This window comes from Cydia pomonella, chromosome 25, assembly GCF_033807575.1.
Source record: "Cydia pomonella isolate Wapato2018A chromosome 25, ilCydPomo1, whole genome shotgun sequence".
NCBI lineage: Eukaryota > Metazoa > Arthropoda > Insecta > Lepidoptera > Tortricidae > Cydia > Cydia pomonella.
The window spans coordinates 2,888,736-2,906,751 of record NC_084727.1 but is presented as its reverse complement, the minus strand read 5'-3'; the positions used below and the strand labels follow the sequence as shown (position 1 = coordinate 2,906,751).

General features: G+C 37.7%; 1 protein-coding gene across 1 annotated transcript in view; it reads left to right on the top strand.

Annotated features, from left to right (window-relative positions):
* LOC133531280 (zinc finger protein 600-like) overlaps positions 1-14,251 on the top strand; it is a 39,275-nt gene extending 25,024 nt beyond the window's left edge. Inside the window, exons 7-13 of the mRNA XM_061869411.1 lie at positions 541-674; positions 2,216-2,493; positions 4,611-4,692; positions 5,315-5,603; positions 8,299-8,510; positions 10,294-10,363; positions 11,152-14,251. Of these exons, the coding sequence (XP_061725395.1) occupies positions 541-674; positions 2,216-2,493; positions 4,611-4,692; positions 5,315-5,603; positions 8,299-8,510; positions 10,294-10,363; positions 11,152-11,658 (1,572 nt within the window). The 3' untranslated portion in view covers positions 11,659-14,251. The remainder of the gene's footprint in view (positions 1-540; positions 675-2,215; positions 2,494-4,610; positions 4,693-5,314; positions 5,604-8,298; positions 8,511-10,293; positions 10,364-11,151) is intronic.
* Positions 14,252-18,016: the final 3,765 nt, after the last annotated feature.

Here is an 18,016-nt window from a genome sequence, read left to right as displayed (position 1 = left end):
ATTTGGTAAAATAATTTTGGACAGAGGAATTACTCGGTTAAACATATAAACAGATTTATATTTTTACGTATAAATACCTAACTTAGGATTTTTTTTTTTTTTTGGATATTTATATGTTAGTTTCGGCTCATACTATACAATAACCAAGCAAAATTTCATGGACTGAGGAATTAATGCATGGGTCTCCATACAACAACTTGCTAGATTTACTACACTATAGCGTCGTCCGACAAAATCGAAAATCATACACGGACTGCCCTTTCCCGGCCTCTGCAATAATGTACTATTACAGTACATACGTTGCTACTTTACCGCACTAGTGCGAAAATTAGCATATTACGTTATATGTCGAACATTTAAAGGGCCATATGTACTGTAAAACGTTGTACGATACATGTGCAAATAGGTTCACAACTCGTGTCGGTTTGAAACACTCCCTTCGGTCGTGTTTTAATTTATCGCCACTCGTTTCGAATTTCCTATTTTTCGCACTTGTATCTTAATGTACTATTTTGTAACGCCTAAAATATCCAATTCCAGGTGCCCGTTGAAACGATAGAGACAGAGATAGAGATCAAGCTGGAGAAAGAGCAGGACAGCGAAAACGGTGTCGGCGACGATACGCACGAGGACCTTCCTGACAACGACCATCACGACGATGTTAAGGACGAAAGGTCAGTCATAATGCATTCTTTAATATTATTAGTTTTTAATTTATAATGTAATGTTTGACGATCATTATGAGAAGATAAACACTTTTGACGAATGTAGCAAATTTATAGTGTAATTTTCATCGTGAAATAAAGAAATCTAATCTAAACAGCTACGTAAAGTAGCACTTTTTGAGCAACTGTATTAAAAATTTACTTTACAATACATATGGTGCTACTTTCCCGCACGCGTGCGGGAATGAGCACTATCCGTGCATATGTCGAAACTTTAAAGAGCCATATGTACTGTAAAACGTTGTACGATACACGTGCGAATAGGTAATTCGCAACTCGTGTCGATTTAAAACACTCCCTTCGGTCGTGTTTTAATTTATCACCACTCGTTGCGAATTTCATATTTTCTGCACTTGTATCGTAAATAACTATTTTCATCGCGAATACCTGCCGCAATAACTTTAATCGCACAAGTTATGACGATGGCGTGTATTGAAATGTCGCGACGAGAAATTATCATTTATACCTCATATCGATTCCATCTTAGCTGTCTGTTAAACAATTAAGTAGGTATGATCCTGCGATGGTAAACCTTTCAGGAATACATTAACACTTAAAATTCTTTGTAACATGTACGAAGTCGGCTTGAGTTCGCATGTGCGGTTTGGAAACCCCATTACAGCATTCATATTGACAGGATAGAGAGATTGCAAAAAAAGTTCCTAAAATCCCTTGATTTTAAATGTGGTGAATACAAAGATTATGTGGAATCCTTAGACCGTCATAAATTGCAGTCGCTAGAGTGTCGGAGAGACTGCGTTAATTCTGTTCTATTATTTAAAATAATGAATGGTTATTTTAAATCTGTGAAAATTTCAACTGTCTAGCTATCGCGGTTCATGAGATACAGCCTGGTGACATACGGACGGACGGACTGCGGAGTCTTAGTAATAGGGTCCCGTTTTACCCTTTGGGTACGGAACCCTAAAAAACGAAGTAAGGAGTAAGGAATGCCGCCTTGAAATTAACGGAAATTAAAAAAAACAGGGTGTATTAGTATATTACTACAGTGGCCGGGACGAAAGGGGTTGCCGGCCGAAGACATATAGACGGCCGAGCGAAGCGAGGCAAGATAGGTCTGAGGCGGGCAACCCCATATTTCCCGCCGAGGTATGTATAGTGCTTTTCTCAAACATGCAATGAAATAATAATAAAAATAGGATGATGATGATGATTGTTTCATGTCCTAATGTGATAGGTTATCCAGTGCGTGGGGTATTGAAGGGGAACAAAAAATTTATTATTTTGGCGCTACAAAACACGCCATTACGCTTTTTTTCTTTTTTTTTCTTAGTTGTTTTAAAAAAAGAGGACTTTGCCGGCCTAGGCCTGTAAGATTTGTATGAAATTCCATTAACGACCTCTTGTCCTAGCCGCACCTGAAACGTCATACTTCGCAGCCAATTATAAGGAACATAACATCAATATTTCATTGCATGTTTGAGAAAAATACTTTTTTCAATAAATCATTAGTATTTATACTGTTCCAGTTTATCGGACGAGGATTACTTCCCGACCAACACGTGGGCGGAGCCGCCCTGTCCGGAGGCGGCGCCGCCCTCGCCGCCCGCGCGCGCCCGCCCCCGCCCCGCCGGCCCGCTCGCCTGCAAGGTCTGCGACAAGAAGATCAGCACGCACTCCTACATGAGGATACACCTGAGGACACACACTGGGGAGAAACCATACAAGTGCTACATATGCAGCAGGGGGTTCATAACGTCGAGTAAGATGCATAGGCATGTTTTAACGCATTCGGAATCCGTTGACAGTGAGTACGAACAGTTTTATGTAATAAATATGCTACATAAGTACTTTGGGCTTGTGCATTAATCACGCGAGTTTCGACAGGGGGGAGGGGGGTATAAGGAGACCTCACTTATCTTTTTCTACAGTGAACGAAACTAAGAAAAAATGTCTACCGCATTTGATGAAAGGAAAAAAAAAGGAAAAAGTGTGGACTGAACGAAGATGTAGTGACAAAAATTGAGAAAGGTATGTTGAGATGGTTTGGACACGTGGAAAGAATGAGTGAAGGAAGGTTAACAAAAAGTGTATAAGGGAGAAGTGGAAGAGGGAGCTGGAAGGGGTAGACCTCGGCGGACTTTCTGTGATCAAATCGGGGGAAATCCTGAAGAAAGGCCAGGTCAAGAGCACCCTAAACCGACGAGCGTGTATGAGGAATGTCATGAATGTGAAGGAAGCGAAAGAGGTATGTCAGGATCGTAGCAAGTGGAAATCCGTGGTCTCTGCCTACCCCTTCGGGAAATAGGCGTGATTATATGTATGTATGTATGTCTACCACATGAGAAGTCGACCCTTCTACCACAGCGCACTTCAGAATAGGGCGTGTGCACAAATCACGCGAGGTTCGATGGGGGGGAGGGGGGGTCACGAAAAAATCACGACAGATCACTTTGGGGGAGGGGGGTATAAGGAGACCTCACGTGTATTTTTCTATAGTGAACGAAAGTATTGTCAAAGAAAACTTTGTAGCTTCAGTAAATTTACTGCCATCTTTCGACACATGATTAAAACTTTTAAAACGCCATTTGACTTTGATCCTTATTCTTTCTCTGATATGTGTTCAATTTGTTAAATATCAAAAAGTGGCGCCATCTTACCGGGCAGTACCTGAAAGTTATGGCGCCATCGCTCGAAACGATGCACCTTTGGCCAGGGATCGGAACCGGTTTTTTGCAAAAACATCGAAATAACCATATATGTAAATAAATGTAGGACTCAGTTGTGTTTTCAGATAACGAGTTCGTATTATTAGATTGCCTAATTAGAAATGAAGTAATTAACAAAGAACGAAAAAATACCGTTTTCGTTCCCATACAAAAAATACCGGTTTCCGATCCCTGCCTTTGGCATTTGCTCTTTTAGATGGCGCGCAGTAAATTTATGTCGTTACAAAGATTTCTTTGACAATACACCACTATTTCAAATTCTCTGTGTCGGTAGTGACGGAAGCGGGAGGTCCCGGGTTCGAATCCTGGTAAGGGCATTTATTTGTCTGTTTATCACAAATATTTGTTACTGATTTATGGATGTTTTCTATGTATATAGTCATTAATATATAAATATATATTATATATATTGTCGTCTAGTACCCATCACACAAGCCTTATTAAGCTTACTGTGGACTAGATCGATCAGTGTAAAATTGTCCTCTAGTATTTTTCTACTCGTTGACTGTAATGGTTGAATTAAGATATCTCTCTATAATACTCTCAACTCAACTATAATATTCATTTCAATACGCTGTAGTGAACTGTAAAAAAAAATTGACCAATCACGTGCCGCCGCGCTCCCATAGAAAAGACTAAACAGGCGCGGGGCGGGAGTCGCGTGTTTTTGCCTACAATTTTGTCTACTGAGATACTTATCAATTTTCATTAATTATTTGGGTTTTATAGTAAAAAAAGTATCGTTTTAGATTACTCGTAGAAAAAGTATACACACTAGTGATATTATCAAGAAATAATCCTTATTAAACTCTTAACAAAAAATATTGTATTCATTTTTTTTATATAATGCACCATTTTCATGTCACAGCTAGATGAACTCGATTGACCTTATTTGTTAACAATTTATTAAGGATGATTTCTTCCATTGACACTTTTTTCCTAACTGTAATACTTTTCTCAAAAATGGAAATAAACCGTCAACCGGGACATGTTTCATGCTAAAGGGGTGGGGGGGGACTTAGTGTGCGTAAAGCACCATACTCAAAGGTATACCATATTGATTTTAAGCTGGATATAATCTGTTTGTCTTCCCCTTGAGAACATAATTTGTCCGAATCGCAGAAAATTTGTAATTCGCGCCTTTTCTACACTTATTTGACCGACTGTAGAAAGAAACTGCATGTGAAACTTGCAGAAGACGGTGTGAAAATTGAAGCGGACGTGAAGCAAGAGGGAGATGAAGCGGTGAAAGAGGAAGATGGCGACGTGGGCACGAAGTGAGTAGATTTAATACATTGTACTTATATTGTAAATTAAATATGGGTTTATGTCATAGGCTTGTAGATATTTTGTTTTTTTTTTAAGTTGCGTTTTCTCGACAGAGAAATATAAGTATACAAAGAGAGGTAGCTCCATACATCAGTTTTCTTACCAAAACGCGAGTTGTTTCGTAGTCGACATCTAGCGTCAAGTAGAGGAATTTATCAGTACTGCTAGTTGACAATAGATGTCGCGACGAACGAAAACTCTAATGCTCTATTTATCTATCGTATCAGTGAAAGAATAAGGATTAAAGTCAAATGGCGTTCTAAAAGTTTTAATCATGTGTCGAAAGATGGCAGTAAATTCACTGGGGCTCAAATTCTCTTCGATTCTATAGGGAGCGTGCATGAACTGTAGGAGGCAGCACAGGAGCCGTCAGATTTTTGGCGCGAGGCGTAAATGTGATGTTTTTTGTTCCGATGTAGCCCACAAGATGGCAGAACCTACTGTGCACAAGAAAACACGTGACGTGTACATGTGCACGTTTATGGTTCCGATTCAGGCCACAAGATGGCAGACCCTCCAACGCGCACGGTCCTTATAGACTTGCGATAACACTTCTTTTCTAAATTCCAGAAATAAAGCCAAGACGAAAACGAAAAAGAAAAAAGGCGAGAAGAAGAAACGCGACTACCAGAAGCGCCCGCACGCCTGCGAGTTCTGCCAAAAGCGGTTCCTGCATCTCGACATGCTGCAAGTGCACAAGAGGAGCCACGAGGGGGAGAGCGCGACCTTGAAGTGCTACTACTGCCTGGAGGACGTCGCGGACGAGGGCGGCCTCAAGCAGCACGAGGCCACGCACGCGGGGCCCAAGCCCTTCCTGTGCACGCTGTGCGGCAAGGGGTACAAGCGGAGAGAAACTATGGTAAGTAAACACACTCCTAAATAAATAAATAAATAAACGTCTGCGAACGATGCTATTAAGCTTAGAATAAATTTAAAAGTGGCAAAATTACTGTCTTGTGTGAGACTTGAACATTAACATATGGTGGAAGATTTGCTGCCTATGGATGAGGTCTTGGTGGCTCAGATGGCAGGGCGCTGGAGTGTCGATCCAGAAGCCGTGAGTTAGGGTTTCACCCAAGGCAGTAATTTTTCCACTTTTAAATTTGACTTTGAAATATCAAAAGGTTCGACTATGGAGTGTGGAATTAAAAGGAGTTAAATCTCTTATAATAGAACTGTTGCAAGTGTCCAGCTGTTAGCTATAAATAATAGTTCCAAATCTCCAGAGTAGCGCTAGAGTAGCTAAGAACCTGCGTTATTGCCGGAGTGACGTGCGCTGTCTATGATTAGATTTTTTTTCAAGTATTCTAGGTATTGTAGCGCCATCTATTTAAAGGTTTTTGATGACATTTTTTTGGTACATGGAGATTTAATTCCTTACCTCCACCTTGACATTTTTGAGAGAAAAAATATGAAAGTTCGAATTATTGAGTAATTCATCCATTATTATTTATTAACTGCTAATTTTTTAACAATATCAAAATAGTCTTTCGGAAGAAGTCGGTTATATTCGTTTGCTTCAAAGCACATTCCTGAGACTGATCAATAACTTAACAGAAGTAGTGCCTGAAATGCCTTTTCATCAGTTTAAACAAACAAATAAGTGCGTGTTCCAAACGAATCATCACAATAACAAATGCTCGTGCAACGATAATACAAGTTTCAACTTGTCTCAAAATGTAGGGTACTCACCTCTGCAATCTGATAACTTTGAATTATCGAGTGTTTGACGACTAGTGAGTTCGAATTAAAGGGTCGTTTTACGTAGCGACGATTTCTTTGTTCGAATTACCAAGTGCTTAAAAATGTATTGATTTTTTTTCGAAATATCAAGAGATGTTCTAGGGAAGTCGTGATAACTCTGAATTATAGAGAGGTTCGAATTATCACTGGTTTAATAACAAGAGCCGACTGTAGTACATTATTGCAGAGGCCGGGAAAGGGCAATTTACGGATGAGTTGCGATTTTGTCGGACGCGAAGTGATTTACTATTTCTGTTTCGTCAATATTATAGGGACCGTGCGCGTTGGAGGGTCTGCCATCTTGTGGTCTGAATCGAAACCATAAACAGGCACATGTACACGTCACGTGTTTTCTTGCGCATAGTAGGTTCTGCCATCTTGTGGGCTACATCGGAACAAAAAACATCACATTTACGCCTCGCGCCAAAAATCTGACGGCTCCTGTGCTGCCTCCTATAGTTCATGCACGCTCCCTATTGCAGTATATCATGAAACCGCTATCGAATCATTTTTATCATAAATATAATTTTAACGCAAAAAACGCGGACTAAATAACGGAGATGTATGGGAATTGACAAAAATAATCGCGGACAAACATACAAACATGCGGGTCAAACTGAGAACCTTCTTAAGGTGGTTAAAAAAAAGTGTTTATTTTTATTATTTAAGTATCTGTTTTGTTTTTGTGCCTACACTTATGTATGGTAGCGAAAGTTGGGTATGGCAGAAGAAACATCAGAGTCAAGTGAATGCAGTGGAAATGAGAGCGTTGAGAAGTGTGTGTGGTGTAAATATCAAACATTTATTCAGCAAATAGGCCACAGGGGCACTTTTACATGTCCATTTTTACAAACAATAAATTAAAAAAAAAAACAATTACAAATATCGAATCTATGAAATAATGAATACTTTATTAGAGATGTATACTGTCTCTAAATGTCAAATTACACAAAAAATAAAACCATAAAATACTAAAATTCTTTAGAGATGTATAAGTCTCTAAGTGTCAGAGATAAAATATAAAAAATATATTAAATTATCCTTAGAGATGTAGAGTAAAATTACAAGATAGAATTAGGAACAGGTGTGATAAGGGAAAAGTGTGGACTGAACGAAGATGTAGTGACAAAAATTGAGAAAGGTATGTTGAGATGGTTTGGACACGTGGAAAGAATGAGTGAAAGAAGGTTAACAAAGAGAGTGTATAAGGGAGAAGTAGAAGAGGGAGCTGGAAGGGGTAGACCTCGGCGGACTTTCTCTGATCAAATCGGGGAAATCCTGAAGAAAGGCCAGGTCAAGAGCACCCTAAACCGACGAGCGTGTATGAGGAATGTCATGAAAGTGAAGGAAGCGAAAGGGGTATGTCAGGATCGTAGCAAGTGGAAATCCGTGCCTACCCCTTCGGGAAATAGGCGTGATTATATGTATGTATGTATGTATCTGTTTTTACACTATTTAAAGAAGTAGTAAACATTATTATTACTATTTTTTATAATTTTTCAAAAGTTACATTTTTAGAATTTCACCTAAAAAATAATAAAAAATAGAAATATAAATGTTTTTTTTTCCTTAATGACTTATAAATCACATTTTCAAATAATATTACTACAACAACTTAAATAAAAATCTAAATAATGTATTATTTTTTTCATACAACGTTGAAAAATTTCAAAACTGGTACTGAACTCTGAGAACTCTCTGATAAAACAACGCATTCTAATTGTGTTTAGGTTTATTGGAATTATCTCGATGAGTCGGCGATAAAAGCTTGTATCAAAAATTATTTACTGACAAAAAAACTTTATTTCCAGGTGTATCATCGCAAAAACCACAAAAGCGAGAAGAAATACATCTGCGACATCTGTTCGAAGACCTTCAACGCGCCGTGCAAACTGCAGAGACATATCGTCAGCCACCGGGCGGACAAATTTGTACTTCGATACGAGTGCCCTGTCTGTGCGCATATGTTTAACACCAAATATCATGTGCAGATGCATCTGTCTACACATCAGAAAGAGGGGCTGTAAGTACCTACATTACTCCTCGCTTCACTCGTGGTCGCACCTAACATTAGTGTATGTTCAACGCGAAATATGATGTGCAAACGCATCTCTCTACGCTTCAGAAGTAGGGGTTGCTATGTAAGTAGTATATAATAGTCACAACGCTCCTCGCTTCAGTCGTCGTCCCGCTAATTTGGTATTTTTGCTGCAAAAAATGGACTTGCGACTTCTCTACGTAAAATGGGACTTGCCTGCCGCTGTTACAGGCACAAAATTACAGTAAGCTTCAGATATAACTGACCCCCCTTGCAAAAATGTACTATGCAGGGGGGTCGGTTATCTATGTAGCTTGCTATATTATATACTTATTTAAGGGCGCCATCTAGTGAGTTATTGGAGAAGTTTTAACACATGCAGAATCATATTTATTTTATTTGTTGATTTTTTACTGCACAAAAGAAAACACAGTCGTGCAAAAGGGGAACTTAATGCTATAAGGCATTCTGCACCAGTCAACTCTCAGGCAATGTAAATAATTTATAGGCGGTGCAACATCGTGTTGTATTTATCTTAAATCACATTAATAATTGGGTCTGCCGCGAATTTATTTTATTACCTTATTTACCGACGTTTCGACACAGGTCTGTCCCAGCAAAATGTCAAAACAGAGATTTTAAAATCCCAGAAATTTAAATAGGGAGGTTGGATTTAACTTATAGCAAACTTGGGGACCAGTGATCCGGAAGTTAAAGCCAAGGGACCTATCTTCGGATATGTCGGGGATATTGTGAGTGTTGTGTGTCGGACAATTGACAATAATTACCACAAGTGTGGTGGGTGGTTTGCCGTGACCTTGCCTATGAAGCCGATGGTCACGGGTTCTGGTAAGGGCATTTATTCGTGTGATGAGCATGGATAATTGTACCTGAGTCATGGGTGTTTTCTATGTATTTAAGTATTTATAAGTATATTATATATATCGTTGTCTAAGTACCCTCAACACAAGCCTTATTGAGCTTACTGTGGGACTTAGTCAATTTATGTGCTATAATATTTATTTGTATCTCCTTGGATTTCACGGGCCTATAAATCCCGGTCTTTTGATAGGCTTGCGTGGGGATATAGATCCAACACGTAGAGGCCCCTTGGAGAGCTTTAATGTCATGTAGAACGCCTGCTGGAACCCGTTCACAGGCCCAACAATAGACACCCATGAACCGGTCGCAGCAGGCATTGGGACTATTGTAGTAAAAGTGAACAGTATAACGGTCTATGGCTTGAAGTTTGGGAGGACAAAGAGACTGGGTTATTGCAAAGAGGTCCGGACACCTGCCATAACAATGTTTCCACTAGTTATCGAGGCAGGCGGTGACTCGCCGCCCACTAGATGGGTCCTTGAAAATGCCGTCGTGAAGACGACCAGGAGCAACGCCGGTGTGAGCGGCTCAGAGGTGTCGAGAGGTGTGCGCCGCGCCCTACCCAGTGGCTGATAACAGCCACTGTGCCAACTCGCGTCTTATGCAAGTTTTCACTTCCACCCCTGGAGCATTTAGCTCTAACGACTCCACTCTGGACGGCCAATGAAGGCAAGCCAGAGCTGAGAGTCCTGCGGGTCCCCTTGGGGTCCACTCCGACCGACGAAAGACACGCCGGAGACGGAGACCCTGACCGACTCTCGGGAGTACTCGGGTCCGTGGGGTCGTTACTCCCCAACAGCTCGCCACAAGCTGCCCTGCGGATTAATATTTGTTATTATTATTTATTATATGATTGTTGTTAAATAATATAATTTTTCATTTACAGGATTTTAGAAGAGAACCGAAACGATATACTAGCCATGGTGCTGCAGAACGCGCGCAAAATACCTAAACAGGTGAGATTTTCTATTTACATTTTTCTTTGCAAATATTTTAAAAGGTGAGTGGATCTGAGCGTATTTCAATTTGGAGGTCACGGGTTCAAATCCTGGCTCGCATCAATGAGTTTTTCGGAACTTACGTAAGGAATATCATTTGATTACTACCTTTTCGGTGAAGGAAAACATCGTGAGACCTGAATATGTCTGCGCAGGAGTTCATAGGCGTATGTGAAGTCCCCAACCCGCATTGGGCAAGCGTGGGCAAGCCCTCTCGCGCAGCAGTAGGACGTATATAGGCTGAAATATTTTTTTAGAATTATCTAATATAAAATTAGTTTAGTGAGGTTTTGCGTTACTTACTGAGCAACGTTTAGTATGGGACGAACCCTGAAATCGCGAAAAATTTGGCTGTTTCATACATTTTGCTGGTCTGAAGTTGAAAATTGCTATGGGAGAATCCATTTTTTTTTTGTCCCATAGTAAGAGGTTGATCCCATACTAAAAGTTGCTCAGTACAACCTAAACGTTAACGGGTTTGAGTAATTGCTCTACGTTCAGATACATACTGTATACCAAAAATACCTGCTGATGAAAAAATACAATAGAAGGGCCCCTTACCGCATACGAAGCCATATATGGCGGATATGATATTCAACTCTATTGACTATTAAAGTTCAAATTTCAACAAATATTTTTTATTACATATGGTAAGGGGTTAAACAAGTTACTGGCATTTTATTACACACTTAGGCAGGTTTACTATAAATACTCACCACTTATTTTACCCTCATTTTTCATTACAGGGAGACGCCCCAACCAACCTAGCCGACCTCATCCCCGCCGACGAGCGGAGCCGCGTGTGCAACATATGCGGCGAAGTTTTCCAACATTTCTACTACCTAGAGGAACATCTCAAGAGCCACGGCTCCCGAATAGCCATAGAAGACGAAAACAAACAGGAAGAAAGAAAACACATATGCCAAGTATGCAATAAAAGCTTTAAACTACATTATTACTTAAAACTACACAGTTTCACACACACTAAGGAAAAACCATACATATGCCAACAATGCGGGAAAGGATTTATAACGAAAGGAAAATTAAAAAGGCATTTAGAAACGCATTCGGGGCTTAAGAAATACCAATGTCATATCTGTTACAAGTTCTTTACCAGACCTAGCTATCTTCGGATACACGTAAGGACGATACATGGAAACCAGGACTATAACTTCAGGGTAGGGTTCAGAGAAGGGAAGGAGTTTGGGTTGGCGGCGCCTCTGTTGCCAGTTATGTCGCAATATAGTGATTAGTTTTGTCTCCTGGGTTACTTTTTATAATTATTTTTTATTACTTTAAATTACCATAAGTATACCCGTATACAAATGGTTATAATTCTAAAGCTAATTCGGCGCAGACAGAATTAGGGTTTTTGTCTCCTGGGTTACTTTTTTGAAAATAATTTTTATTATTTACCATAATTATAACCGGTTTTATTTCTAAAGCTAATTCGGCGCATACAGAATTAGGGTTTTTGTCTCCTGGGTTACTTTTAAAACTATTTTTAGGACTTGATTACCTTACATGCATTTTTGTGGTTATAAATCTAAGCTAATTTAGCAAAGGGTAAATCAACTTTTTAGTGATCGTTGCTATGGTTACGATTAGTTGTCCAGGGGAAGAACAACTGCTAAAATCCTAATTTTACGGTATTTAAATTTACCATGCATATTTGTGTCCGCGGCCGGCAATACGTCCCACTTTGTCGCTCGCCATAAGGACGAGATTTCCTTGTATCTTTATACAAATAACCTGTCAAGGCGTCCTTATGCGATTCAGTGGGACGTTTTGCTGGCCGCAGTCACATTTGTGGTTAAAAGCCTAACCATAATAGACGTGATACATTTCTTCTAACTGTCACAATTGTCCCTTGGACAACCGGTCAGAATTACAGGACAAACCAAAGTTGATCTACCCAAAACAATAAGAGGCACAGGAACCTCGCCGCCGCCATACATTCGGAGTTATGGTCTCATTTTAAAATGACATTCTGTAATGACACGAAATTTGATAAGAACATTCAAGTAACATAATTATATCTATGCCTTGTTTTCGTTATAGAGATCGTAATACAAAAAAAATTGAGCGAGTACAAATTTACATATAAAAGTTTACATACCGTTAACTGCGGTAGACTAAAAATGTGCCATAGCCTTCAATTTCTTAAAAAAAATTACACAAATTGTATATTTGAAAATATTATTAAATTTTGTATGATACACTTTTTGTAGGTATCTTTTAAGAAATTGTCGGGTAAATCACATTTTTAATTTAGTCCGTATTCACCCCGGCCGTCTCTATTCACCCCAGTTGGTATATTATTTCTACACGCTTTATTTTCTTTGTTTAATATTTTTTGTTAACGTAAATGTTCTTGTCAGGTTTCATGTCATTTAAGCATGTCATTTTGAAGGCCAAAATACTTTTAAATATCTAAAACTTGTCCCTTTTCAAATTAAATTAAATTTCTAACGTAAAAATTTCAGCTAACTAATGAGAAATTACACTTATTTTCAAATTTAATACAATTAACTTAAAATGTAATTCTTTATTTTGCCTTAATTAAATTGTTTTACTGTAGGTAACTCTGTTATTGTTACCACTGCGTTACCATTTTGCCTCAAAGCTTTATTAGCATAATTTATAAAATAAAATACAGTAATATTTATTTAAATGTCCAGACACGAAAAGTTCCTTGTTGTTTACCACTAACCAGTGCTCTTCCTGCAATTTCTTTTTCTAATAAAATATAAAGTTTTCGTAAAGTAACGCAGTTGTACCATGTTTTTTTTTTTTTTAATATCGGCATAAATAATATAGTTATCGTGAAAACTCCGCTGCAGCCATGATAGACTATTATAGTGAAATTAAAACATTTATAAATATTCTGAATTAATATAAAAAAGTAATGAAATGTTATCTTTTACTTACTAATTTGTCTCTTGAAACAAAATTAGTACATAATTTATATTAGGCATTAATAAGTATTTTGGCCCTTAAAATGAACCTTGATTGTATGGAAGCGGTTTTTGGCGGCGGATTCATGTAAGTCATAAGTAGTATTTTGTTAGTGTTTGTACCAAGTACCAATAACTGAGTCATTTACCTCCAATGGACGGGTAGCGGTGAAGGTATTTTATCATTTACCTTATTTTTAAGTAAATTCTTGTTAACGAAATGTCTAGGATCTCGGTAGCTCAGTTGTTTTGAGCGCATATGCTGAAAAAATAATTCAATTTCATTAAAATGTCAATTGTAAATTAATAGTAAATATGGATCAAAAAACTTATTGAATCTTGCCTAAGGTACTTTATTTTTCATACCTAGTACTAGTAATAAATGTAAATAGTTTAATTTTAGCTATTATTGTTATTTACACTGTATAAAAAAGGAATAAATATAATTTACAAATTTAGAGAATAAGGAAATGACGCAAATTGTGAAAAAAAAATTCCTTGTTAATTGAAATATAATTTTTGTATGAAAATACCAACTCCATCCTTTTTTTATACATTGTGTAATAATAATAACTTATGCATATATATAAATAAAGTCTTTTACAGTACGTATGGTGCTACTTCACCGCACGCGTGCAGGAATGAGCACTTTCCATATGTACTGTAAAGCGTTGTACGATACATGTGCGAATAGGTAATTCGCAACTCGTGTCGATTTAAAACACTCCCTTCGGTCGTGTTTTAATTTATCGCCACTCGTTTCGAATTTCCTATTTTTCGCACTTGTATCGTATTGTACTAATTAGTCGTAATTATAATGAGAGACAGATAACTAGCTTATTTCTTGTACGGTCACGTCTGAAAATATCGATACGAATATAAGTACCAAAATTATGTATACACGACTTTATTGCCCATACATTAAGGTAGTGTTTACATAATTTTGGCACATTCTTCGTATCGATATTTTCAGACGTGACTGTATGATGCATACACAACTTGCAATTGAAAAAAAACACAATAACATATCGGATTATACTTAGTATAGCCAAAAAATCATTCTATTACACGCGTGAAGTCATAGAGACATATAAATAAAGAAAGAATGGCAACTCCATACATCAGTTTTCTTACCAAAACGCGAGTTATTGCGTAGTCGACATCTAACGTCAAGTAGTGGATTTATCAGTACCGCTACTTGACACCAGATGTCACAAGTGTCGCGACTGACGAAAAATTTATTGCCAAAACAATTTACAACATATATTAAAAGTAGAAGGAGTTGAAAATAGAGTTCCGGAAAATCCGCTTATAATATTAGCTGAGAATTGTTGAGCATTTAGAGTTTTCGTTCGTCGCGACATCTATTGTCAACTAGCAGTACTAATAAATTCCACTACTTGACGTTAGATGTAGACTACGAACTAACTCGCGTTTTGGTAAGAAAACTGATGTATGGAGTTACTACTCTTTCTTTCCTTATATTTCTCTATGTTTAAAACAGAGGACTGACCGATTATGGAACCGTGTCAAATTAGAAATAGTATGATATTGTGAATGTATAACTAATAATAATTTAGCACAGACTTTGACGTGAATTAGTGTGACGGTTCCACTATTATCAAAGAGAATTTGAAATAGAGGTGGATTGTCAAAGAAAATTTTGTAGCCACAGTACATTTACTGCCATCTTTCGACTCATGATTAAAACTTTTAGAACGCCATTTGACTTTGATCCTTATTCTTTCAGTGATATGTGTTCAATTTTTTAAATATCAAAAATTGAACTCCTTTATTTTTTCTATCTCCAATTATGATTACGACTTTAATTTTTTATTTTATTTTAAATTTGTATTATTTTAAAGTTGTCTTTAATCATAAAAAAATGAAATTGTGAAATTAATAATAACATTATCATTGTAAATAATGTAGTTTTTAAAGTTAAGTTTTTAAGTTAGTTTATGAAACGGTTGTCTTTATTATTAATAATTATTTGTGGGTTGTTTCCATCCTTCTGCCGCGCTCTGTTAAATGCGTCGATTTTACAATATCCTCCCGAGTCCCAGTGTCATTTTAAAAGGACAAATGCAAATCGATTATTATACTTGAATCAAATCAAAATATAAGTTTCGAAATTGAAACAAATGACGTAAAGACTCAGGAGGATAAAATAAAAGTATGGTTATTACATGAAATGTCACAAAAAAATCTTAATGTGAGTTTGGGTAATTTCGAACACTGAAAATAATCGAAAAGTTCGAATAGTGTATTCTTAATTTGATGGAATTATCCGACATCATAAAGTATTTGGGATTACCCGAATACACCATACACATAAATACCATAAAAGAAAATTCTGTCACTAGAGACATTCTTGCTTATTAGACTTATGTGTTTTTTTAAACGTATTTTCATGTTTTTTTTTTCTTTTGGCGCATTACGCTGTGGCACTTGGAGGGTTTTAATTGTAAGGCGTTGCCGCTGTACAGGGTTAAGTTTTCATTATTAAGGTTTGTAATGTAGGTGTAAATATATTTGGGTGGGGGTTTAAAAATAATTTTCGAAGTACTTAGGCACCAAACTGCAAGTTTGTATGGTTATCAATAATTCTACCAAGAAGGTATGTAACATGTGTTTGTCAAGTCAATACATACGGGGAATAAATTTTGTTGGTAATCCGGGAAAATGTTCCCCTCATGCCGTATTTTTGGGTTTCTAATAGAAATATAAGTTTACTTATATAGAAAATAAATTTTGCATATCAAATATTGCACATACAAACGCTCTGTTATATATTTCTGGATTATGGGTCACCTGAGTAGCTAATGAACAGTTTAAACCATAGAGATATATAAGTAAAGAATGAGGGGTAAAACCATACATCAGTTTTCTTACCAAAACGCGAGTTATTTCATAGTCGACATCTAGCGTCAAGTAGGGGAATTTATCAGTACTGCTAGTTGACAATAGATGTCACGAACTACAAAACTATTTACAACTAATACTACAAGCAGAAGGAGTCGAAAATAGAGTTCCGGTTATAATATTAGCTGAAAATTGTTGGACATTAGAGTTTTCGTTCGTCGCGACATCCATTGTCAAGTAGCAGTACTGATAAATTCGCTAATTGCCGCTAGATGTCGACTACGAAAATATGGAGTTAGCACTCTAGCCTAACTTATTTATCTATGATTTTTTTTTCATAGTAGAAAGCTTTTGGAATGTAGTTCCGTGGTATAACGATTTTTTTTTATGATATTGATTTTATTTCAGTGACCCATTCATATTTATAGTATTAAATATGCCTGAAATAAAATATTTGTGGATTCCTCATTCATTTTTAATTACAAGGTATGATGTTATTGTATGATGTTTGACACTTACTGTTTGGTGTTGTATGCAGGTTGTTGATTTTGTAAAAAAAGTAATAAAACAATTTGAATTTTATGCGTTTGTTTTTAACCCTATCACTGTATAGATATATAGTATAATAATATATAGCAGGGACCCGTCTACCCCTTCCCAGAAAAAAGCCTTTAAATTTACACGTGCAGCCTGTGGGTGAAGTTTACACAAAAGGCATATAACACGATACGTGTGCAGTACAACAACGTCCTCAGAATGCTGCTGAAGCGACCAAAGCACTGCAGTGCCTCTGGCATGTTCGCAGAGGCAAGGGCAGATGACTTCTTTGCAATTAGGCGCAAACGAATTGCCTCTCTGCTGAAACATGTGCGCGGTAGCAACAACAGCATGCTGAGGACGTTGGCCGAGAGACTCGACTGCCCGCTCACTAAATACTGGGTCGGTGTGATGATTGGGAGGGATAAGTAGGGTAAAGCTTCTTGGTGAGGTGGTAAGGCATGGATTAGTTTGTAGTTGATTAACATAGATAATAAGATAGCTATTAAGATTTTTACTAATATCGCTATGGATTTTTTTTAATGGTCCGAAATAAACAATTTTCATTTTTTTTTAATGGCTTAGCCGTTCATCGAATAGCCCCAACGATTGGCTTTCCCTTTGAATGGCTTACCCGTTCAATTGACTTAGCTCTAGAAGGGGTTTCCCTTTCAGAGATACCGCTAAATGAAAGGGTATCCTATGCTGTCGAGGCTCTAGACACCCAAACCTCCTCTTTAAATATAAATAAGCAATGTTTGATTCTATTTTTACTAAGAGAAAGTCGAGAATGGCATAAGCGTTACAATTTATAATCGTTACCCCTTCAAGGGGTTAGCGCTTAGGAACGGGTATCAGCTTACCCGTATTATGAAGCGCTTAACACATTCACTGCCGGGAACCCACCTGGTGGGCGCACGTGAATTTTGTTCAGATGCCGGACAACCCGCTGGGCGGGTTGTTTTGTACGCAGCTATAGACCACCGGTTTCTGGGGTAGTGCGCCGTTTTTTGTCTGGCAGTGAATGTGTTAAAAAGCCAAATGAAAGGGTTTTAGTTAGCAACAGCTTTGGTAAGCAAAGCCTTATAAAATACCTTTTCAAAAACCCTCGAAGGGGATTGGGACCGTGCGAAGTGCGCGGTGGGGGTAAGTAAAGCGATCCCAGCGCATAAGGTGGTAAACATTTGAACTAACTGCGGATAGCGTCTTTAACATTTCGTACAATTATATGGCTCGAAATGAAACTTTGATT